Raw genomic sequence first — 23,910 nt, 5'->3', positions numbered from 1 at the left:
TAGAACTCCAGTTATGAGTGAAACAAGTAGCTGCTGTTTTGTGATATAGTAGATGCATTGTGGAAGTAATTAATTAAATGATCGATAAGAGATATGCACCTACTCAATAAACATGGTGCGCTTGTTAACATCATGTTGTTACGAATACTTATATGAATGCATTCATCATGTGTCATCATGCTACATTTGTTAACATAGATGCATTCACGATATCTTATGCCATACTCATGCATCTAGGATCGGAGGAAGAGATAATGTTGCTGGAATTCGATGAAGCAGAGGAAGGGGACCAGCAGGAGAATCCTCAAGCCACAGCTCTCGAAGGCGTGGAGCAGAATCCTGAAGAGCTTCCAGAGTGTCCTAACCACCGCCCTACTTCTTTTCTGCGAGGCAAGCCCCGGAGCATTATAAGTCTCCCAGTATTTTACAAATGATTACTTAAGTACTTATGATTGATGCATTAGGTTACAAGAGTTGAATGGAACCACTTGATGCATATACATTCCTTGTCCAGATATTACACCTTTAACCGGTATAGGTCCAGGATCGAATATATGCTTAGCCATGCTTAGACCGGTAGAAGTCGGGTGATGTCCTGTCACCTGCGAGATATAGGTGGATACCAGAGCATGGTTGGCTATATTTGCTATCGTGGAACAGAACCATGGGGTAAAAGAAAATTGAGTCCGGGCAGGATGATGATAGAGAAGCAACAAGACATGGAGGTCTTGGGTGTGGATCTATCCCCGTCTGTGTCGATTAAGGACCGTACTGTTGTTGGTGCTTCTGACAAGATTGAACGCATGCCTCTCACTTAGCTGGCCAGATAACTCGTTCCGACCGTGAAGCCGAGTAATTCAACTTAGGTCGGGACCCGTTTTGTTGTGCGCTCCTTCCGGGGAATGATCAGACTGAGCCCAAGGGTAGGCTAGGCCTGAACGTCCTGGCATCTGGTGTTCCAGATTGTGCGGCGCAGTACGGACCCACGAAATGTAGACCTGAGTTGTACCAAAGGTGACCTAAGGCTGTCTTCGCGCGGTGTGCCTGGGTTTGTGTTAGGAATAAATTCCCAGCTGGTTGAAATCGATTCGAATCGCCGTCTCTCCCGGATAGTGAGAAACTTGGCTAGTCCCAACATCGTAGTAACTGTATTATGAAACATGATGGTTCGAATGAATATGGAATTACAATACCTGCTATGGTTACTATTGTATGCTTTTAAATGATATACTACATGTTTGGCACAGGATAGTTGCTAATCTAGAGATGGATAGTTATAATTAACTTGTTAAAGAAATTCGAATAGTACGACTAAGTCAATTGCCTTTATGCAAAATGTTGCCAAGCTACGTCCACTTATATAGCCTCGCATAATCCTTGGAGTCATTTTATTTCTGGTTTATGACGGGTAAGTCTAGCTGAGTACCTTCTCATACTCAGGGTTTTATTTCCCATTGTTGCAGATAGCACTGTGTATCATGGTTATTGCAAGAGTTGCTTCTATCCTGCCATGGATGAAGAGTAAGCCTTGGGCAGGCTTCTTTATTAATCCCTATCTTTGCTTTTGTGGACCGTGATCCTACTTGGCACTGTATCAAACTATGTTGGAAACTTTATTTTTGAACTTAATTGCTTCCGCTTTATCTATCAAAGTCGGTTTGTAATAACTTTTATTCGTACTCCGATGATGAAATGTATCTGTGAACTTTATGTAATATGTGGCATGAATGTTGAATCATGTATGATCTTGGTTGTTGTAAATCGTTTATCAAGACCCGTCGTGGTACACGACGGACTACCGGGTTTATATGGGTTCAAGTATGACAGTGCGACCGCTTGTGGGCTGCCATTGTACTTGTACTCTTATAAATTGGTCGGTTCTGCGACAGCCGAAGCCGAATACATATCCACCGGTAGTTGTTGTGCACAAGTACTTTGGATGAAGGCCACTTTGAGTGACTTTGGAATCAAGTTCAAGAAAGTGCCATTGCTATGTGACAATGAGAGTGCAATCAAGTTTACCAACAATCCGATTCAACATGCAAGAACAAAGCACATTGATGTCCGCCACCATTTCATAAGAGATCACCAACAAAAATGGGATATTTGCATTGAGAGTGTAGGCACCGAAGATCAACTTGCCGATATATTCACCAAGCCATTGGATGAGAAAAGGTTTTGCAAGCTAAGGAATGAGTTGAACATCTTGGATTTCTCAAATATGTGTTGATGCACTCCCCACTTATATGACATGCCTCTCCTTCGAGCAATCCAAGGTAAAAGTTGATTGGCATGGCATACATCCTTGCTAAGGACATGTTTAGTGCATCTAGTCATCTCTCCATTTTATTAGGCTCATTCATGAAAATCTAATAAATTGATGATTGTATGGTACCACTATTGCTTCTATGCTTATTTTGATCTAGTGGTAGCATATGACATGTTTGTGGGCTTGTAAACCTAGTGTTTAATCTAGAAAATGAGCTCTAAGTGTTTGACTCAACATGGTACAAGATAACCCTTATTTGGAGGTGTGAAGAAGCTTGTCCTTGGATCAAACCGAGTTAAATATCTTTGGCAAATGATCTAGATTGGACCAAATTTGGGAAAATGATCCTCACCCCATTGATTGACATTGATAATCCTAACCTATCTACTTTTTCAACCTTTGTGGTCATTGATGACAAAGGGGGAGAAATAGTGCACAAAGATAGTAAATAGACACCAAAGGGGAGAATTTGACATAGGGGGAGAGATATGACAAAGGAAAGGAATCAATTAAAATTTTGAGCACACAAGTAGGGGGAGCAAGCTCATGAACTTGTATGGTGCATTTGAATGTGCATTTCATATGTTTGCTTGCATACTACAAGTTTTAAATTTCGATATCCATGCTTGTGTGGTGTATGATAGTTGTAGGATTGAATGATGAAATGAGAAACTAGCATACATAGGTTATATAGTGATTTCTTTTTCAAAGTGTTGTTTCCAAGTGGTATCAAGATAACCATGATGCTAAGGATGGTATAATGGTGCACTCCTATTAGTATCACGCTTCAAAGGTCCATCTTTTATACCTCAGCATCATTTGGTAGACATTGACTCCTACATTTCTAATCTAAGCATATGTGCAAGCTTCAATCCAACCTCTTAGCACATATGTAGGGGGAGCAATTGCTACCATTTGGGGTTTATGGAACTTGTCCATATCCTTTTACACATGGTAAATATGCTTGGACAAGCAACATGGATTCAATTGAATTTCAATTTATATCTTTGTCAAAGGGTTGTCATCAATTACCAAAAAGGGGGAGATTGAAAGCTCTAGTTCGGTTTTGGTGAATGGATGAAACCCTAAGTGCTAACCTAGTTTATCAAGTGATCATGAGATAGGTAGCATAATCCAAGTGGAGAAGCAAATGAAGATCATGACATGACGACGGTGATGCCATGGTGATGATCAAGTGCTTGGACTTGAAAAGAAGAAAGAGAAAAACAAAAGGCTCAAGGCAAAGGTATAAATTGTAGGAGCCATTTTGTTTTAGTGATCAAGACACTTAGAGAGTGTGATCACATTTAGGATCGATAGCCGTACTATTAAGAGGGGTGAAACTTGTATCGGAATGCGGTTATCAAAGTGCCACTAGATGCTCTAACTCATTGCATATGCATTTAGGATCTAGTGGAGTGCTAACACCCTTGAAAATGTTTGTGAAAATACGCTAATACATGTGCACAAAGTGATACACTTGGTGGTTGGCACATTTGATCATGGGTGGTGAAGTTTAGGTGCAAGGGTAAGAAACTCCACCGGCGGAGTGTCCGCCCATAGAGTACGGACAGTCCGATGGTGCCACCGGTGCGCTAGACAGAAAAGACGGAGGTCACTAGGAGTGACCGGACGCTGGCCTCGGTTGGACCGGCGCGTTCGGTCAGGTGTAACAGCGAAGACGCTGGCGTCGGTCAAACGACCGGACGCTGGGTGGCTCTACGATCGGACGCTGGCAAGGTGCGTTTGGTCAGTGCTGACGTACGCTGACGTGAGGTGCACAGAGGAAACGTTGAGTGACCGGACGCTGAGTGAGTCCAGTCGGGCATGACCGGACGCGTCCGATCGAAGAAATTCATTTCTAGAACCTTACTGGAAACGACCGGACGCTGGAGGCTGAGCGTCCGGTCAGTTTGTGCCCTGTGTCCAGTCAGTAGACGACCATTGAAATCTAACGAACGGTATTTGAAGTAGGGGACACGTGGCATGTATCACATGACCGGACGCTGAGGGCCAGCGTCCGGTCAATATGACCGGAGCGTTCGGTCACCCCACGTTGTGCCCAGTGAAGGGGTACAACGGCACTATTTCATGGAGGCTTCTATTTAAGCCCCATGGCCGGCTCAAGCTCACTCTCTTGGCCATTTGCATTGACATAGCAACCTTGTGAGCTTAGCCAAAGCCCTCCCACTCATCTCCATCATTGATTCATCATCTTTGTGAGATTGAAAGTGAATCCAAGTGCATTGCTTGAGTGTTTGCATCTAGAGGCACTTGGTGTTCGTGTTTCGCTGTGGGATTCGCTTGTTACTCTTGGTGGTTGCCGCCACCTAGACGGCTTGGAGCAGCAAGGATCATCGAGCGGAGGGTGGTGGTTGTCTCTGGCTCTGGTCGTGGTTATTGTGAGGGGTTCTTGACCTTTCCCCGGTGGAGAGCCAAAAGGTACCCATTGAAAGAGAAGACACCATATGAGCTCTTGAATGGTACAAAGCCCAACATTGCATATTTTTGGGTCTTTGGTTACAAATGCTATATCTTGAAGAAAGACACTAGATTGGGCAAGTTTGACAAGAAATGTGATGAAGGATTCCTACTTGGTTACTCCACTACAAGCAAAGCATATAGAGTTTGGAAGTTGGATAGTGGTACTCTTGAGGAAGTTCATGATGTTGAATTTGATGAAACCAAGGGTTCACAAGTAGAGAATAAGAACTTGGACGATGTTAGAGGCATTCAACTTTCAAATGACATGAAGAACATGGATGTTGGTGAATTGAGGCCTAGGCAAGTGAATGATGATGAAGATGATCAAGTGCAAGTGCTCTCTAACTCAAATGTGCAAGATGATACAAATCAAGCTAGTACAAGTAGATCTCATAACAATGAACAAGATCAAGTGGCTAGTACATCATCTCAACCTAATGATCAAGCAAGTGCAAGCAATCAAGTTCCAATACTCCAATCAACCAATGTTGCAAGGGATCATCCATTGGACACTATCATTGGTGATATTTCAAGAGGTGTGCAAACTAGATCAAGATTGGCATCATTTTGTGAGCATTTCTCATTTGTGTCATCCATTGAACCAAAGAAGATAGATGAAGCATTGAAGGATGTTGATTGGGTGAATGCTATGCATGAAGAATTGAATAACTTCACAAGAAATCAAGTATGGGAATTAGTAGAGAGACCAAAGGGACACAATGTGATTGGAACCAAATGGGTCTTTAGAAACAAGCAAGATCAAGATGGGATAGTAGTAAGGAACAAAGCAAGATTGGTAGGACAAGGCTATACACAAGTTGAAGGTCTTGACTTTGGAGAAACATATGCCCCGGTTGCTAGATTGGAAGCAATTAGAATCTTGCTAGCCTATGCTTGTGCCCACAACATCAAGCTCTATCAAATGGATGTTAAGAGTACATTTATCAATGGTTACATCAATGAAGAAGTATATATTGAGCAACCTCCCAGTTTTGAAGATGATCAGAAGCCCAACCATGTATACAAGTTGAAGAAGGCATTGTATGGCTTGAAGCAAGCACCTAGAGCATGGTATGAGAGATTGAGGGACTTCCTCCTCTCTAAAGGGTTCATGATGGGCAAGGTTGACACCACTCTTTTCATCAAGAAGATTGGAAAAGATCTATTTGTATTGCAAATATATGTTGATGACATCATATTTGGATCAAGCAATCAAGACTTTTGTGATGAGTTTGGAAAGATGATGGCTAAAGAGTTTGAGATGTCCATGATTGAAGAGTTAAGTTACTTCCTTGGTCTTCAAATCAAGCAATTGAAAAATGGTACATTTGTGAGTCAAGGCAAGTACATCAAGGACATGATCAAGAAGTTTGGCATGAGTGATAGCAAAGTCATTAGCACACCAATGGGAACAAATGGCAACTTGGATAGTGATGCAAGTGGAAATATGGTGGATCAAAAATTGTATCGGTCTATGATTGGAAGTCTACTCTATGTGACCGCATCAAGACCAGATGTCATGTTTAGTGTATGCATGTGTGCAAGATTTCAGGCCTCACCAAAAGAAAGTCATTTGAAGGCTACAAAGAGAATATTGAGGTACTTGAAGCATACACCAAATGTTGGTTTGTGGTATCCCAAAGGAGCAAAGTTTGAGCTAGTTGGTTACTCCGACAGGATTATGCGGGATGCAAGGTTGAAAGGAAGAGCACCTCGGGCACATGTCAATTATTGGGAAGATCACTTGTTTCATGGTCATCAAAGAAGCAAAATAGTATTGCATTATCAACCGTCGAAGCCAAATACATATCCGCCGGTAGTTGTTGTGCACAAGTACTTTGGATGAAGACCACTTTGAGTGACTTTGGAATCAAGTTCAAGAAAGTGCCATTGCTATGTGACAATGAGAGTGCAATCAAGTTAACCAACAATCCGGTTCAACATGCAAGAACAAAGCACATTGATATCCGCCACCATTTCATAAGAGATCACCAACAAAAAGGGGGCATTTGCATTGAGATGTAGGCACCGAAGATCAACTTGCTGATATATTCACCAAGCCATTGGATGAGAAAAGGTTTTGTAAGCTAAGGAATGAGTTGAACATCTTGGATTTCTCAAATATGTGTTGATGCACTCCCCACTTATATGACATGCCTCTCCTTCGAGCAATCCAAGGTAAAAGTTGATTGACATGGCATACATCCTTGCTAAGGACATGTTTAGTGCATCTAGTCATCTCTCCATTTTATTAGGCTCATTCATGAAAATCAAATAAATCGATGATTGTATGGTACCACTATTGCTTCTATGCTTATTTTGATCTAGTGATAGCATATGACATGTTTGTGGGCTTGTAAACCTAGTGTTTAATCTTGAAAATGAGCTCTAAGTGTTTGACTCAACATGGTACAAGATAACCCTTATTTGGAGGTATGAAGAAGCTTGTCCTTGGATTAAACCGAGTTAAATATCTTTGGCAAATGATCTAGATTGGACCAAATTTGGGAAAATGATCCTCACCCTATTGATTGACATTGATAATCCTAACCTATCTACTTTTTAAACCTTTGTGGTCATTGATGACAAAGGGGGATAAATAGTGCACAAAGATAGTAAATAGACACCAAAGGGGAGAATTTGACATAGGGAGAGAGATATGACAAAGGAAAGGAATCAATTAAAATTTTGAGCACACAAATAGGGGGAGCAAGCTCATGAACTTGTATGGTGTATTTGAATGTGCATTTCATATGTTTGCTTGCATGGCACAAGTTTTAAATTTCGATATCCATGCTTGTGTGGTGTATGATAGTTGTAGGATTGAATGATGAAATGAGAAACTAGCATACATAGGTTATATAGTGATTTCTTTTTCAAAATGTTGTTTCCAAGTGGTATCAAGCTAACCATGATGCTAAGGATGGTATAATGGTGCACTCCAATTAGTATCACGCTTCAAAGGTCCATCTTTTATACCTCAGCATCATTTGGTAGACATTGACTCCTACATTTCCTATCTAAGCATATGTGCAAGCTTCAATCCAACCTCTTAGCACATATGTAGGGGGAGCAATTGCTACCATTTGGGGTTTATGGAACTTGTCCATATCCTTTTACACATGGTAAATATGCTTGGACAAGCAACATGGATTCAATTGAATTTCAATTCATATCTTTGTCAAAGGGTTGTCATCAATTACCAAAAAGGGGGAGATTGAAAGCTCTAGTTCGGTTTTGGTGAATTGATGAAACCCTAAGTGCTAACCTAGTTTATCAAGTGATCATGAGATAGGTAGCACAATCCAAGTGGAGAAGCAAATAAAGATCATGACATGACGACGGTGATGCCATGGTGATGATCAAGTGCTTGGACTTGAAAAGAAGAAAGAGAAAAACAAAAGGCTCAAGGCAAAGGTATAAATTGTAGGAGCCATTTTGTTTTAGTGATCAAGACACTTAGAGAGTGTGATCACATTTAGGATCGATAGCCGTACTATTAAGAGGGGTGAAACTCGTATCGGAATGCGGTTATCAAAGTGCCACTAGATGCTCTAACTCATTGCATATGCATTTAGGATCTAGTGGAGTGCTAACACCCTTGAAAATGTTTGTGAAAATACGCTAACACATGTGCACAAAAGTGATACACTTGGTGGTTGGCACATTTGATCAAGGGTGGTGAAGTTTAGGTGCAAGGGTAAGAAACTCCACCGACGGAGTGTCCGCCTGTAGAGTACGGACAGTCCGATGGTGCCACCGGCGCCCTAGACAGAGAAGATAGAGGTCACTAGGAGTGACCGGACGCTGGCCTCGGTTGGACCGGTGCGTCCGGTCAGGTATAACAGCGAAGACGCTGGCATCGGTCAAATGACCAGACACTGGGTGGCTCTGCGATCGGACGCTGGCAGGGTGCATCCGGTCGGTGCTGACGTACGCTGATGTGAGGCGCACAAAGGAAACGTTGAGTGACCGGACGCTGAGTGAGTCCGGTCAGGCATGACCGGACATGTCTGGTCGAAGAAATTCGTTTCTGGAACCTTATTGGAAACGACCGGACGCTAGAGGCTGAGCGTCTGGTCAGTTTGTGTGCTGTGTCCGGTCAGCAGATGACCGTTGAAATCTGACAAACAGTATTTGAAGCAGGGGACATGTGGTGTGTATCATGTGACCGGATGCTGAGGGCCAGCGTCCGATCAATATGACCGGAGCGTCCGGTCACCCCGCGTTGTGCCCAGTGAAGGGGTACAACGACTCTATTTTGTGGGGGCTTCTATTTAAGCCCCATGGCCGGCTCAAGCTCACTCTCTTGGCCATTTGCATTGACATAGCAACCTTATGAGCTTAGCCAAAGCCCTTCCAGTCATCTCCATCATTGATTCATCATCTTTGTGAGATTGGGAGTGAATCCAAGTGCAATGCTTGAGTGTTTGCATCTAGAGGCACTTGGTGTTCGTGTTTAGCTGTGAGATTCGCTTGTTACTCTTGGTGGTTGCCGCCACCAAGACGGCTTGGAGCAGTGAGGATCGTCGAGCAGAGGGTGGTGATTGTCTCCGGCTCCGATCGTGGTGATTGTGAGGGGTTCTTGACCTTTCCCCGGCGAAGAGCCAAAAGGTACTCTAGTGGATTACTCGTGGCTTGTGTGATCCTTATCTTGTATTGGTTGTGCGGCACCCTATTGAGGGTTTGGCGTGTGAAGTCAATTAGCGCGTGAACCTCCAAGTGAGTGAATCGCCACAACGATGACTAGCTTGCCGGCAAGCAAGTGAACCTCGGTAAAAAATCATTGTGTTCATCATTTTGATTTCGATGTGATTGGTCTTCATTGTTATTCATCCCTGTGATTGATTGGCTCTCTCCTCTACACTGCGGTATAATAATCTTGCTCATACACTTTACATTACCGCAAACTAGTTGTCAAGCTCTTTAGTGTAGCTAGTTGTGAGAGCTTGTTTGATTGTTTAGTGTGGCTCTTTAGTTACCTATTGAGAGCTCACTAGCTTGGTGTAGTACCATTGCTATTGTGTGAATAGATATCATCTAAAACCAGAATTGTGGTTGGTGGCTTGCATTTTGAGTAGGCTAGCGCAACACTTGCTTCGCCTCATATTTGTCTAACCATTTTGTTAAAGTGTTGTTGTAGAAATTTTTTATTAGGCTATTCACTCCCTCTAGCCATTAGGACCTTTCAGCTACTATGGACATGCTAAACCTTGTCGAGCTAACCTTCCTACCCGTCACAGCCAGGAGCTTCATTACGACAATTGCTAGCACTCAATGCCGACCATCCTTGTGGGTGCAGCAAGCCAGCCGAGCGGTAAGGCGCCCAATTCATCTTTGGTCAGGTACATGAGCACAGATCATGTAGAGAAACTACGTAACTTTCTATCCATTCAATAAGTCTTTCCATACAAATCCAGATCCTTGTAGTCCAGTCTTAGCATCTTTGATCCCAAGTTGTATATCTGTTCTAGCTCTGACTCGATCGATCTGTTCTTTCTGTTGTGTGCTTTTGCTAACGTGAGATATATATTAGCAGCTACGCTGAGCATGCCACATATTTCTGAATTTTACATTAAAAATACTAATTTGATTAATACGCATATAGCATGCTGTTCAAATTAAAAGCAACATAGGGTTACACATGGATGTTTGTACATAAATATTAATATGATTAATTAATAATATAAATGTGTTTTTAAATTTCAAATTCCCTCGTTTAAACACCCATCATATAATCCGATTAGATGGTCTCACATGTTTATTTCTTTTGCAAAGTAAAATTTAATGGCTTAAACAATAATATGAGATATGTTTATAAATAAAATATGATTAGCTTTAACTCAACTTTTGAAATTAAATTCGTTATGATATGATTAATCTGAATTAATAATTGTTTCATAGTTTTGACTAATTAAAACTAATCAAGTTTGTAGTTGTTTCTTTTATAATATAAAACTCCCGATAGTCATTACTTTTTAACGATGGCTCTGTTATCGACGTTTCTTGCGTTCTCTCGACCGTAGTAATGAGCTCTCTTTAGTACGTTGTTTTGTCTTATGTGGTGTAATGTTCTTAGTTGATTTTATTTGTTTGCTATGTTTGCCTATGCGTGCTGCTTGCTATGAGTAGAACGAGAATCGTTTGTGAGCGCTGAAGATCGGAAGGTGATAACCAGAAGCAAATTATGAGGAAGTTGAGCAAGCTTATAAGGCAAGTATAGCATGGGATCTTCCTTGTTGTCCTATACACCTTTAATCATGTAATTCATGCTGCATGTGTCTACCTTGACTACCACTAAGGATTTCCTAGTATTTTGTTACCCTGTACCTTGATTCCTATGGGATATTGCATTGGGTAGTATGATGCTAGTGCTCAACAACAACCATGATCTTGTAACTTGACTAATGGTATATGCAATAAACACTAAAAGATGCTTTTTAGCAACATGGAACAAGGGGGCTAGAGTATTGGGCTATTTTATGGTGCTCTAGATTCCTCTCCCTAAGGACTTATCTGTAAGTGATCATCTGGGACTTACAGTACAACTGTGAGGGCTATATGGCTCTGGCTTTAGCTCAGTATGAGGATATTTTCTAGCTTGTTAGTGGTTACCTTTATTGGCGTAAGAATGGCTTGTCGAATCAGGTATAGGACAACCTCTACTCTTATGTGTATAGCCGTGATGGAATTGTGCCATTCGACAAGGGGTTCCTATATCTGTTTGTCGAGTGAATCTAATGGCCCTAACTTGTTAGACGAACCTTTGAAAGGCTTCATAGTGAACCCTGCCGACCTTCCTTGGTAGTGGTCATGAGGCTGATCACCTCGGACGAAAGGGTAAATCACGACTCATAGTGAAAGTGTACAACCTCTGCAGAGTGTAAAATTGGTATATCAGCCGAGCTCACGGTCATGAGCGGCCTTGGAACCCTTACGAAATAGATGATGAACACTAATGATACTGAGGATAAAGATGCTCACTAATGATTACTGTTTATGCTATTCATTATTTATGTTTACCTGATCATGTGTTTATATGGGCTAGTGAATAAACTTGTTGCCACCAAATTGCTAAAAGATGACTCAGTAAAAGCTAATCGTAGTTAAACCAGTGCCAGTCTTTTGAGCATCATGAACCCCATATTATATTTGTTGAGTACGACATGTACTTACGCTTGCTTTACTTTTTAAATCTTTGGAAAAATCCTGGATGCGTACCAGATTGCTAGTCTGGAGGAGTTAGGCTTGTGATCAACCAGTCAGTTGTCCCTGTGGAATTGAAGTCTTCACCCAAAATTCGGAGTTGTCTTTCCGCTGTTTGCTATCTAAGGTTATTTTCTTTATATTAAGTACGTTATATATTGAGCATTGCCTATTGATATTACCCTTATTTGTGGCTATATATGAGATTTGACTTTCTGGGCTCACATATGGTGTGTATCTGGTTTTGTTCTTAAAATCGGATGCTACAAAGTGGTATCAGAGCAATGCTGACTGTAGGAGGCTTGGCCATATTAAGGTTTTAAAATTACTATAAAATCCTTGTTCTATAAATCTTGATATTTTCTTCTCTACTATATATCTATCTTTGATATTTATCTCCTCCTTGGTGCTTATTTTGAAGTCCTTGTTCTCATCTTCACTCCTTGATTTGATATACTTTTAGAACTGTCCCTCATCACCTTCTTGTGTAATTTGAAGATAAGTTTTAGGATTGTTATCCTTGGTATAATGAGGACGATAGTATCGCAAGTTGAGTCAATGATTGAATTGTGCATCTTTATTGCTTGTTGAATTGTCATTATGCTTATGATTGTTTTGAATCTTTATAATGATTGCAATGATCTTGTTGGGTGTTCCTATAATTTCATTTAGTTTATAGGCCTAAGGATTAAGGATTAGTGAAATAAATAGTTGGGTTATGGTTTTCTTCTGTTCTCCATATCCTGTCTTTTTGGAGCAGCCTTCACTCTTCGGTTTATATCTCTAATCTTGGATGATCATAAATCATGAGAAATTTCTGGACAATAGTAGACTTCAATATTTTTCTCTGAGCGCAAGAATCAGCCTGATAGCTATTTTGGTTATGGAGATACGAAAATCATAAGGCGATGCATCTGTGCTGTTTGGAACCCAGAACAGTTCTGTTGTGTACCATTTTCGACTGAGAAAACTAAGGAATTTGGAAAAGTGATCTATAAGGAAGTTGTGAAGAATTTGATAAGCTTTCCAACGATATAAGCTACAACTTCATTCAATTAACATAATGAGAGTTACAGCTGTTTTACTACGCTGCTGTTTTTCATCTCGCGAGGAATTTCAGGTTTCTTGTTCTTGCCCATACACAAGAGTATCATTGGGATGTCAGAACATCTTGATAATAGTTAGCTCATCTAGAAGAATGTGCAAGCTACCCTTCTTGTGTCCCCTACTTTATCTTTTCTTAAGGGGGTAGCCAAGCTAAAGAAGTTGCAAGATGAAGGTTTCATTTGCTCTGGAGTTTCACTTGGAAGTATAGGTTATGCCTCTGGATGAGAGATCATCATCCAGCATAGATGGATAAATTTGTTGGTTCATCTACAAGTAACTGATGTATCCATCAAGAATTGACCTTCTCTTTGAGCTATTATCAATTGGGAGTTTAATCTTCAACATACCTAGGATAGGTTGGTATGGATGACGTTGGAATGAGATATTGGACATTTATAGTTGATTCAATGGAGACTCAGAACATCTCAATGATTTACTAAGTTAGAAAGTGAGTTTTGGTTCAAGGGAAATTATCCGAGATCCTCAAGATATTGGAAGAGCTGCTGAAGAAGTTTTAAGTTAGTTGGATCAAAAGACCTCAGCTAAGTGTTTGAAGGAGTCCAAGAAGAGGTTGAAGTAAAACCTATGTATTAACTTTGTCAGATCAGGATAAGAGTTTTATAGCTATAATGAAGCACCTTGTCAAGGTATGGGATGTGTCCTTATACGAGAGAAAAGGTAGTGGCTTGTTCATTAAGTCAGCTAAGGAAGCGTGAGTTAAACTACCTAACGTGTTATCTGGAATTATCCATTGTGGAGCATGGTAGTAATATCTTCTTGAAAGTAAGAGTGATATCTAGAAGGATCACAAAAATCTACAGGACATCTTCACTAAGTTGGTCTTGAGCTTGTGATATCCTCGTTGGCATGAAATTGGTTATGACTTAGAAAAGTGCAATCACTTGGATAAGCAAAGTCGCGGCCGATGCCCTTAGCAACAGAGAGTTGTGCTAAGAAGGTTCGGGTGACACCAAGAACTAAGAATTTTATTCCAAGTTCGAGCAACTTGACCGAAATCATTAATGTTTTGAAGATTGTTAGTAGAATTTCCTTCTGACCAAGAGATTCGTCAGGCTCTGTTGTGAGGTGAACATATGAAGAAAGAGGTCTAATAAGTATGGACTAAAAAGGAAAGGTGGACTAGTGATTGGAGTTACTTGAGGAATGTTGGGAGTATCTTTTAGAATCTTGGAATTAGTTAGGCAAGTTACCTGGAGCAAGGTCAACAGGTATGCAAAATAAAGTGGGATCCCTATCAAGACAATGGATCTGCACGAGGAAGTAAAGAAGAATTCAAAGGCAGAGTATTCTTATCTCCTAGTTGACATCGTCCGAATCTCGAGGACGAGATTCATCTTAAGGGGGTAGAACTGTAACACCCCAAAATTTACCACTTTTAAAAATAGAGTTAAAATAATTTATTTGTGATTTTTTGTGCACATGAAAACATAGGAAAAATAAAAAATTTCATTAATCTAAATTTTATCATAAGGTAGAAATGTGTTTGTTGTATTCATGCCGGTCGCACCTCGTGTTTCTATGTGCAAAATGTGTGTTTTTTATACATTTAGTAGATGAATATTTATCTCTAGTAATTTTCCAGCTTCTTTTTGAATTTAATTCCTACCTCCTTTACCTTAATCTTTATGTTCCAAGTTCCCAACAGTATTTTTATGAGCTCCAAATACTTTATTTGGGTTCATCATGTTCCAAAGTGTCTCTGAGAATTTTCCCCAAATTTTCGGAGGTCTCAGAGTATTTTTCGTGGCTTAAATATCAATTCTGGATTTTTCTAAAATTATTTTATTCATGAAATTAATTAATTCCGAAAATAATAAATCTCTCATTTTTCCCAACGCTCAAAGCCATGTGCAATAATCTTAATAAATCCTAAAGGCACATGTCTTTATTTACTAATGGGCTTTAATATTTATTTAGGCCCATTAGTGCAGGTGGATGGTGCAACGTCAATTAGTACCATATCACTAGTTGACGTGGATGTGGGGAGTTTTTTCTTCCTATATATATCTACCAACTCCTTGGGCAAAGCACACCAAAACTACCGTAAGAGGAGCCCCTAGTTTGGAAAATCCCTCGTGTAGTAAATTAAAATTTTCTCCTCCTTCTCTCGCCGTCGCCGCCCGTCAGGAGAGGCCGATGGAGAACCACACCACCGTCTCAAGACTTCGCACGCTGCTGGTGGCCGTTGTCTAACCCTTGCCGGAAACTCGCCACATCACGAGAAGGCCATGTCGTGGTCATCTTCTACATGTCCGACTCTGCTCTCCATCAAACGTCTTCCGCGTTTGACGCTGGTGAGCCTATATCCATCGATCTGTCTCCTCTAATAATTCTCATATGTAACTCCCGCTCACGTTCGTGTGTTCCCGTGATCTTTGCACGATATCGTCGTCTGACTACCCTATGCATGTTGAGCCGATCAACCTTGTCCGCTTGTCCATCCATGCATCTTGAAGGAAGCTACCAGGGACATGCTAAATCTTGCCGAGCTAACCTTCCTACCCGTCACAGCCAGGAGCTTCATTACGACAATTGCTAGCACTCAATGCCGACCATCCTTGTGGGTGCAGCAAGCTGGCCGAGCGACAGGGCGCCCAATTCATCTTTGGTCAGGTACGTGAGCACAGATCATGTGGAGAAACTATGTAACTTTCTATCCATTCAATAAGTCTTTCCGCACAAATCCAGATCCTTGTAGTCCAGTCTTAGCATCTTTGATCCCAAGTTGTTTATCTGTTCTAGCTCTGACTCGATCGATCCGTTCTTTCTGCTGTGTGCTTTTGCTAACGTGAGATATATTAGCAGCTACGCTGAGCATGCCACATATTTCTGAATTTTACATTAAAAATACTAATTTGATTCATACGCATACAGCATGCTGTTCAAATTAAAAGCAACATAGGGTTACACATGGATGTTTGTACATAAATATTAATATGATTAATTAATAATATAAATGTGTTTTTAAATTTCAAATTCCCTCGTTTAAACACCCAGCATATAATCCGATTAGATGGTCTCACATGTTTATTTCTTTTGCAAAGTAAAGTTTAATGGCTTAAACAATAATATGAGATATGTTTATAAATAAAATATGATTAGCTTTAACTCGACTTTTGAAATTAAATATGTTATGATATGATTAATCTGAATTAATAATTGTTTCATAGTTTTGACTAATTAAAACTAATCAAGTTTGTAGTTGTTTCTTTTATAATATAAAACTCCCGATAGTCGTTACTTTGTAACGATGATTCTGTTATCGACGTTTCTTGCGTTCTCTCGACCGTAGTAATGAGCTCTCTTTAGTACATTGTTTTGTCTTATGTGGTGTAATGTTCTTAATTGATTTTATTTGTTTGCTTGTATGTTTGCCTATGCGTGGTGCTTGCTATGAGTAGAACGAGAATCGTTTGTGAGAGATGAAGATCGGAAGGTGATAACCAGAAGCAAATTATGAGGAAGTTGAGCAAGCTTATAAGGCAAGTATAGCATGGGATCTTACTTGTTGTCCTATACACCTTTAATCATGTAATTCATGCTGCATGTGTCTACCTTGACTACCACTAAGGATTTCCGAGTATTTTGTTACCCTGTACCTTGATTTCTATGGGGTATTGCACTGGGTAGTATGATGCTAGTGCTCAACAACAACCACGATCTTGTAACTTGACTAATGGTATATGCAATAAACACTAAAAGATGTTTTTTAGCAACATAGAACAAGGGGGCTAGAGCATTGGGCTATTTTATGGTGCTCTAGATTTCTCTCCCTAAGAACTTATCTGTAAGTGGTCATTTGGGACTTACAGTGTAACTGTGAGGGCTATATGGCTCTGGCTTTAGCTCAGTATGAGGATATTTTCTAGCTTGTTAGTGGTTACCTTTATTGGCGTAAGGATGGCTTATCGAATCGGGTATAGGACAACATCTACTCTTATGTGTATAGCCATGATGAAATTGTGCCATTCGACAGGGGGTTCCTATATCTGTTTGTCGAGTGAATCTAATAGCCCTAACTTGTTAGACGAACCTTTGAAAGGCTTCATAGTGAACCCTGCCGACCTTCCTTGGTAGTGGGTCGAGAGGCTGATCACCTCGGGCGAAAGGGTAAATCATGACTCACAGTGAAAGTATACAACCTCTGCAGAGTGTAAAACTGGTATATCAGCCGTGCTCCCAGTCACGAGCGGCCTTGGAACCCTTACGAAATAGATGATGAACACTAATGATACTAATGATAAAGATGCTCACTAATGATTATTGTTTATGCTATTCATTATTCATGTTTATCTGATCATGTGTTTATATGGGCTTGTGAATAAACTTGTTGCCACCCAATTGTTAAAAGATGACTCATTAAAAGCTAATCTAGTTAAACCAGTGTCAGTCTTTTGAGCCTCATGAACTCCATGTTATATTTGTTGAGTACGACATGTACTTACGCTTGCTTTACTTTTTAAATCTTTGGAAAAATCCCGGATGGGTACCAGATTGCTAGTCTGGAGGAGTTAGGCTTGTGATCAACCAGTCAGTTGTCCCTATGGAATTGGAGTCTTCACCCGAAGTTCGGAGTTGTCTTTCCATTGTTTGCTATCTAAGGTTATATTCTTTATATTAAGTACGTTATATATTGAGCATTGCCTATTGATATTACCCTTATTTGTAGCTACATGTGAGATTTAACTTTCTGGGCTCACATATGGTATGTATCTGGTTTTGTTCTTAAGACCGGGTGCTACATAAAATCACATTTATACTTCAAAACAAGGTTAAGAACATAAGAGCCCCTTATGTTTAATACCTACTACTAATAAAAGTTACTTCCCTTTGCAAATTTTTCTGTTCATTTATTTTCTAACTCAATACACATATAAAACTTATGTAATCATTGTCTTCTTGTGATAAATTAACAATTACTAGATGCATTTTTTTCATCTATATTCATAGTTTTTCCTCTTTGCATGGCATTTCCATGTACCTTCAAAATGCATTTTGTTGAAATCTTAGTTTAAGTTATGATGGCGCAAGCTATAGTATTGATTTATGGCATCATGAATCTAGATTTTGATTACAACTTTGAGTTTAACCTCAAGTTAAACTGAAACACTATGCCTATTGTACATATTATTTAAAAGTCTCTTTTTATTATATTAAAGAAAAGGATTTTAGGTTATACTGTTTATGCTTAAGGAGTTAAGAAATCAAGGAGTTCATAGCTACTTTTGGTCTCTATTAACCTCTTTCGCTACAGAAAATATTAAAATTTCTTATTGGTGAATTATATGTAGTAGTATTGTTTTATAAAATATAGAGTTATTAAAATTTTATTACCAATAAAAATGTATATAATCGTTTTTCAGTTAAGAAATATAGATTTATCTAATAGTGTTTCAATTAATAAAATGTATAAATTTACCAAAGTAACAGAAGGGAATCCAACTGTCTTGCCATCCCATCATGAACAGTCATATTGATGAAGGTCTCCGGTCTAGTCTCCTTTGTTTTTCTTCTCACCCCTTTTACTTTACTCTTCCCTCACGTCTGGCCGCATCTTTGAGCTCGGTAGCTAAACAAGAAGCAGCAGCAGCAAGATAGTGTTCCTCCATGGGAAACACCCTCGGCGTTGGCGTAGGTGTCGGCATTGGCCTCGGCCTTGCCGTCGGCGCCGCCGCCCTGATCCAGGTTCGAATCCACAACGGTGTCAACATAAGTACTGCCGGTAACATATGGTGTTCTTCCATCATTTCCTCCCCTTTTGCATCCCTGCCATATCGCAATAATTTTTATTGAAAAGATGATTGCTAAAATCACAATTTTATCATGTAAGCAGTAAGCTACGACTTTACTGTTGATCTGGTTGAGTTTCCACCGCATCCACGGTTGGGATGATCAAAGGTTATAATTTCTTTGAAGGAGTCGAATCCGTGCATGGAAGGTCATCCTCTAACAGATCATGTAGATCGTCTATGTGTGCCTGCTTTAATTTAGTCTAGGAATATGAGTGAATCTCAGCCTTTGACGACCTTCCCGTGCCAAGAGATTTTTTTTATAAACAAAAAAAAGGAAATCTGTTTCTACTGGGACCAGAGAAGTTCTTTCAATTTTTTCACCTCAATGTTTCGGTTTCTTGTGCTTGATTGGGTATTTTCGGCAGGCTGCTGGACCAAAAATTGGCGACGAAGTGGTGGCTTCTCAGTATCAATACAAGTGAGATGCTGGCCTTTGTTTCTTCGTCAGATAATTGCGAGAAACATGTCGCTGCTCCGTCCGAATCAGTTTTATTGTCTGTAGTCACAGACTCATTTTTCTCTCTTTGTTCATAGCACTGAGGACATCGACGAGTATTCTGCCGAGAGGCTGCGCGACGGGATGAGCTATGCGAAGGACAACGCGATGCTGATCCAGGTGCCGGTGTTAGGAACAACGAAGACATTCTGGCGATTATCTGATGAAGCCACTAGGATTAGCAGAAAACTTGCATTGATAGTGAGGAGCCAGCACTCGGTCTGCAAGTACCTCACTGCTCCTCTGCAGGTGTCCAACGTCTGGATTGGGAGCACTGGGAATGTCAAGCTAAGGGAGGTCAGTTTCACTGGCGAAGGCTTCTTCAGCATTGAGCGTGTGAGAGATGACTACAAGCACCTTTCCAGGGTCCTGGAGCTGTTGATTATGATCTCGGGTGGGGTTATCAACAAATTGTCTCCGGACTACAAGGATTTCCTCTTGCTCTTGAGGAGAGACAACCTTACAAGGAAAGATGAATTCTTGATTGTAAACAATGCTGCCCTGCTGCCCATGAAAAACCGGTAATTTTTTTTTATTCAGTTTATCATCTTTGACTGTTTGTTGTTGTCACCACAGGCTCATTTGGTTACTTGTGTTCACAGCACTGAGGTCTTCCTGATGCTACACGATAGAATTGTCAATTATCTTGGTCAGAAAAACCGAGCAAAGAAGAAGAGAATACTGTACAATCTCCCCTACAAGAACGACTGGTTGGATACTGCCATGGCAAATGCAAAGATCAACCAGTGGGTTGTAAATGTTAAAAACGAGTACAAAAGGACCACAATCGATCTACTGCGGCTCAACAGAAATGTAAGAAGCCACTTGCATCAATACAACCACGATGACGATATTGAGGAAATTCTGTATTGTGAATGGCCCATGCTGCTCATTGTCATGGAGAACATGTTACACTTGGAAGGTGAGCTCCAAGACACTGGCATCCATAACAAGTTCGGCTAGCGTCCTACTGCAAAACAGATGAAAGATGTATTCTGCATTTCCATGGGCTGGTAAGCTACTGTTCTTCGATCTTTTTTTTTCTTTTCTAGAACACGACTTCACGCGTATTTCATTAAGGAGAGGTGCCGAAAGAATGGCAAACACAACGCAACTATGGGAAAGCCCCCCATAGTGCAGGTTACAAAACCACAAAGAGAGTGGTTAGGAACCTAGACGATAACATAACATAAAGAAAGGCGAAAGGGAGAGGCCCTCCACCACGAACCTAAACAACTGAACCTGCATAGGAAAATACATCAACGCAAAGCTACCAGCAAAAGAGATGGAGCCGCGGTGGCCAAGCATCCATCAGGAAGCATATGCTGCAAAATTGACATGGTATTGAGTTTGCATTCATCCTTAATCTCTGATTCTTATAAAAGTCCCTATTGCATCAGTAAGCAACATTGCAAAGCTAGCATCTAGCAATATTCTTCAAAAACACTTGCAGATACATTAAGACCATGAAGACACACTATGGCAAATTCAGGATTTTTTTTTGCCTCAAATTTTGCATCATCTTTGCCAATAATGAAACATATATAAAAGGTATTTGATTCATCTTATTATTAGGTACCTGACAACCTTTGACAGAATGTTAGAGCACCCGTAGCATGGAAAAAACATGCTTCAATTAAGGGAGAGGAAAAACATGTTTCAGTTCGAGTGATAAGGTCCAGTCATGGATGCATCCTACTGCATCGCTGATCAAAATTTCGTAGATTATTTACGTGATTATTGAAATTTTGGTTTAAGTCTGCTAGATTCGAGGGAGTGATCATCAACAGTGCTGTATAATTTGAGTATAACTGAAGATCCAACCGTTAAAATCACCTACATAGAAAGTTCAGAAAAGCATAGAATAATTAAGATGCATTTGTCGCACTTGAGTTTTATGAAGATGGTTACTCCTATTGAAATACAAGGTATCCAAACAATTTTAGTATCAAAAGGAGTCCGGTAGTAATGTATAGTTTAAAAAGGCATGCATGCATGTCATCGATTTTAGCTACCAATTATAGAAGTCATTTCGTCCAAGATGTTTAAAAAGCATGTATGGATGGAGTTTAAAAGGCAGGCATGTATAGATTGGATTGGGCAATCCAAAATCTTATAATTTAAGATACATTTTGAATCATCGATATCTTTATTTTAGGACCGAGGAAGTATATCTAAGGCCTCGTTCGTTTGTTCCATGTTGAAAACAGGCATGTTTCTCTTTCTGGGCCGGATTGAGTGGATCCCGATGGTTCTCCAAGTGTTCCCAAGAGCTTGTTCGGTTAGCTAGGAATATACCCAGGAATTATTCCAGGTCATCAAAGGTTATATAAATTAGCCGATCATTCCTGGTAGAAAATGTTCCAGGGCAGGTTCCTAAAGAACCAAACGAACCAAACCAGGTTTCAGTGGACCATCGGGATCCTAATAAAAATACCTACCTATGCACTTTTTTCTTTGTTCATTTTCTAACACGATACATATATATAGATGCTACAGGATCGTGCTCATGCCTTACAACGGGACAAAAATAAGTCTTCTGTGAATCGGAACCCGGTACGGATTGGGTGCCTTGACAAACAAGCAGACGTGAGCGAGTATTTGTCATGGCACCTGCTGCTTTGAAATGGATCCCGGAACGGGCTGCATAAAAAACATTTGACAAATCCATGGGCTACATCTTCAGAAATGAAAACGCAGCATGCAAACAGTCCGTGGAATTTCCACAGTGATCTTCTCCGAGACGCGAAAATGACGGCTCGTCTTCATCATCGTGCTAGCTCAGCTGCAAGCCTTGTTTCACGAATCTGAATTTCATATTTAATAATATACTGCCCGGATGGGTCCGTGCAAAGATTCTTCAGCGTCTGATGATCCGTGGTGGCTATCGGTCCACGACCCAGATCACTGTTCTTTCCAGTCTGGTGCATGTGTGGTGTGGATAATGTGGATGTCAGTGTCATCATTCCCTCGATGAGGCGATCGGCCGGTATCATTTGGTCACTCGATCTTGTTTCCACCCTGTAATGTATGTGCCGTGTCGTATGTCTGGGCTTTATTATGGAGTTCCATCGGAGATTGTTGGCAAACTTGAAGGGTTCTTGTCAGCTAGTTTTGGTTTGTGTACCAATTAACGAAGTATATGCCTCCGGTCATGGTGTTGGCAGGTACAAAACTACAAATCAGCGAAGTATGCTTCGGTTCATGATTGTTCTCCCTGTTTTGCTTTCGGCAGGGTACTACTCCAGTTGCAGGACGCATGCAGGCAGCAGTACTGAGAGAGACAGGAAAGTGAAAGGCCAAGCTGGGCAGCTGGTCCACTTCTGCAGCTCTCTGATTGCATCCATTGCAGAAGAAGAACCATGTGGGCAAAAATAAAATGGAAGCTGGGGCATGGTGATGATCACGCAACGAGACTTCTGAAAAATAAGCTGAATCTGGACATGTCAAAACTGAAAGGACCATGCCACCAACTCAACTTTATTAAGTCAATCTTACTATTAGAAGGATTCAAACAGTTACTCCTTACGAGACACACCAGGAGAAAAAAATATAAGATTATATAAATACACATAAATTTCAGAAACATCTATGCTTTGATTTGATACGCCAGATTCTAATCATTATAATAGCCATCGGAGCTATTATATTTTCTAGAATTACCCATCTTTACCATTATAAAAAAAATACATAGAGTAACATTTTAAATTTGGATCTAAGCTACCTACACTTGCCATTATAAAATATAATTGAAAATAATGAAGTAAATTTGTATCTAAATTACCCACCTATGCTATTATAAAATAATATTAAAAATAATAATTTATATCTAATACCAATACAATCTATTAGGGAGAATAATTGGATAATAAAAAATACGCTATATGTGTTTCTAAACTACACAGTTCTATCATGGCTAAATTAAAAATATTATATGCCACTATGTAGACCAAATAAACATATAGATATGTTAAAATAAATAATAATTTTAATAGTTTATCAATTGTGGGAAGATATTTTGACAAACCCACGTACACACTGGCTATTTTAATTTAACCTATTTTAATACTCCAAGGCCATATTTGTAAGTGGGTATCCCTCCATTCTAAATTGTAGATTGATTTAGCTTTGTCTTAAGCTAAGCTTCTCTAGTTTTCACATTTTTTTCAAAAAAATGCATAAACATCTATAGCATCAAAGTAGACTTATTATATACACAATATATTTTGATAGTGCATTTATTTGATATTGTAGATTTAATATATTTTAGAAACTTGGTAAAAGTAAGACAAGTTTGAATTAAAACTAATTTAAAACTACTTGCAATAGAACGGAGGGAGTACTTTTGATAAGTTTATACATTTTACTTGAAACATTATAGCATATCAGTATTGTTAATTTAGCTTTAAGCACTCTATGTTTCTATAAAACAATAATAATATGCATATAATTCTTCAACACAACAAATAAATTCAACATCTTGACTAGTGTAATGCAAGATGAAATAACTATCCATGATTGTCGTAATAAAGAGT

The 23,910-nt window shown here is 39.8% G+C and overlaps 1 protein-coding gene across 4 annotated transcripts; it reads left to right on the top strand.

The window, feature by feature from the left end:
- Positions 1-18,618: 18,618 nt before the first annotated feature.
- LOC136522619 (uncharacterized) lies at positions 18,619-22,402 on the top strand. 4 transcript variants are annotated; one of them, XM_066516431.1, is made up of 5 exons: positions 18,619-18,772; positions 19,245-19,297; positions 19,414-19,896; positions 19,978-20,388; positions 21,875-22,402. In XM_066516431.1, the coding sequence occupies exons 1-4, from the start codon at positions 18,695-18,697 to the stop codon at positions 20,336-20,338; spliced, it is 975 nt and encodes a 324-aa protein (XP_066372528.1). In that variant the 5' UTR covers positions 18,619-18,694; the 3' UTR covers positions 20,339-20,388; positions 21,875-22,402. The 4 variants fall into 4 exon arrangements, with proteins under 4 accessions (XP_066372528.1, XP_066372527.1, XP_066372526.1 ...); XM_066516430.1 differs by having other exon boundaries at positions 21,866-22,402; XM_066516429.1 differs by lacking the exon at positions 21,875-22,402 and adding an exon at positions 21,586-21,839.
- The last annotated feature ends 1,508 nt before the right edge of the window (positions 22,403-23,910 follow it).

The sequence above is a fragment of the Miscanthus floridulus genome, chromosome 18, assembly GCF_019320115.1.
Source record: "Miscanthus floridulus cultivar M001 chromosome 18, ASM1932011v1, whole genome shotgun sequence".
Lineage (NCBI taxonomy): Eukaryota > Viridiplantae > Streptophyta > Magnoliopsida > Poales > Poaceae > Miscanthus > Miscanthus floridulus.
The sequence above is the reverse complement of the archived record's forward strand: the minus strand, read 5'-3'. Positions and strand labels throughout refer to the sequence as shown.

Coding starts and splice junctions, on each gene's coding strand:
- LOC136522619 (XM_066516431.1), top strand. CDS start 18,695: ATGGGAAACACCCTCGGCGTTGGCGTAGGTGTCGGCATTGGCCTCGGC. Junction 18,773..19,244: donor GCGCCGCCGCCCTGATCCAG/GTTCGAATCCAC, acceptor TATTTTCGGCAG/GCTGCTGGACCAAAAATTGG. Junction 19,298..19,413: donor GCTTCTCAGTATCAATACAA/GTGAGATGCTGG, acceptor CTTTGTTCATAG/CACTGAGGACATCGACGAGT.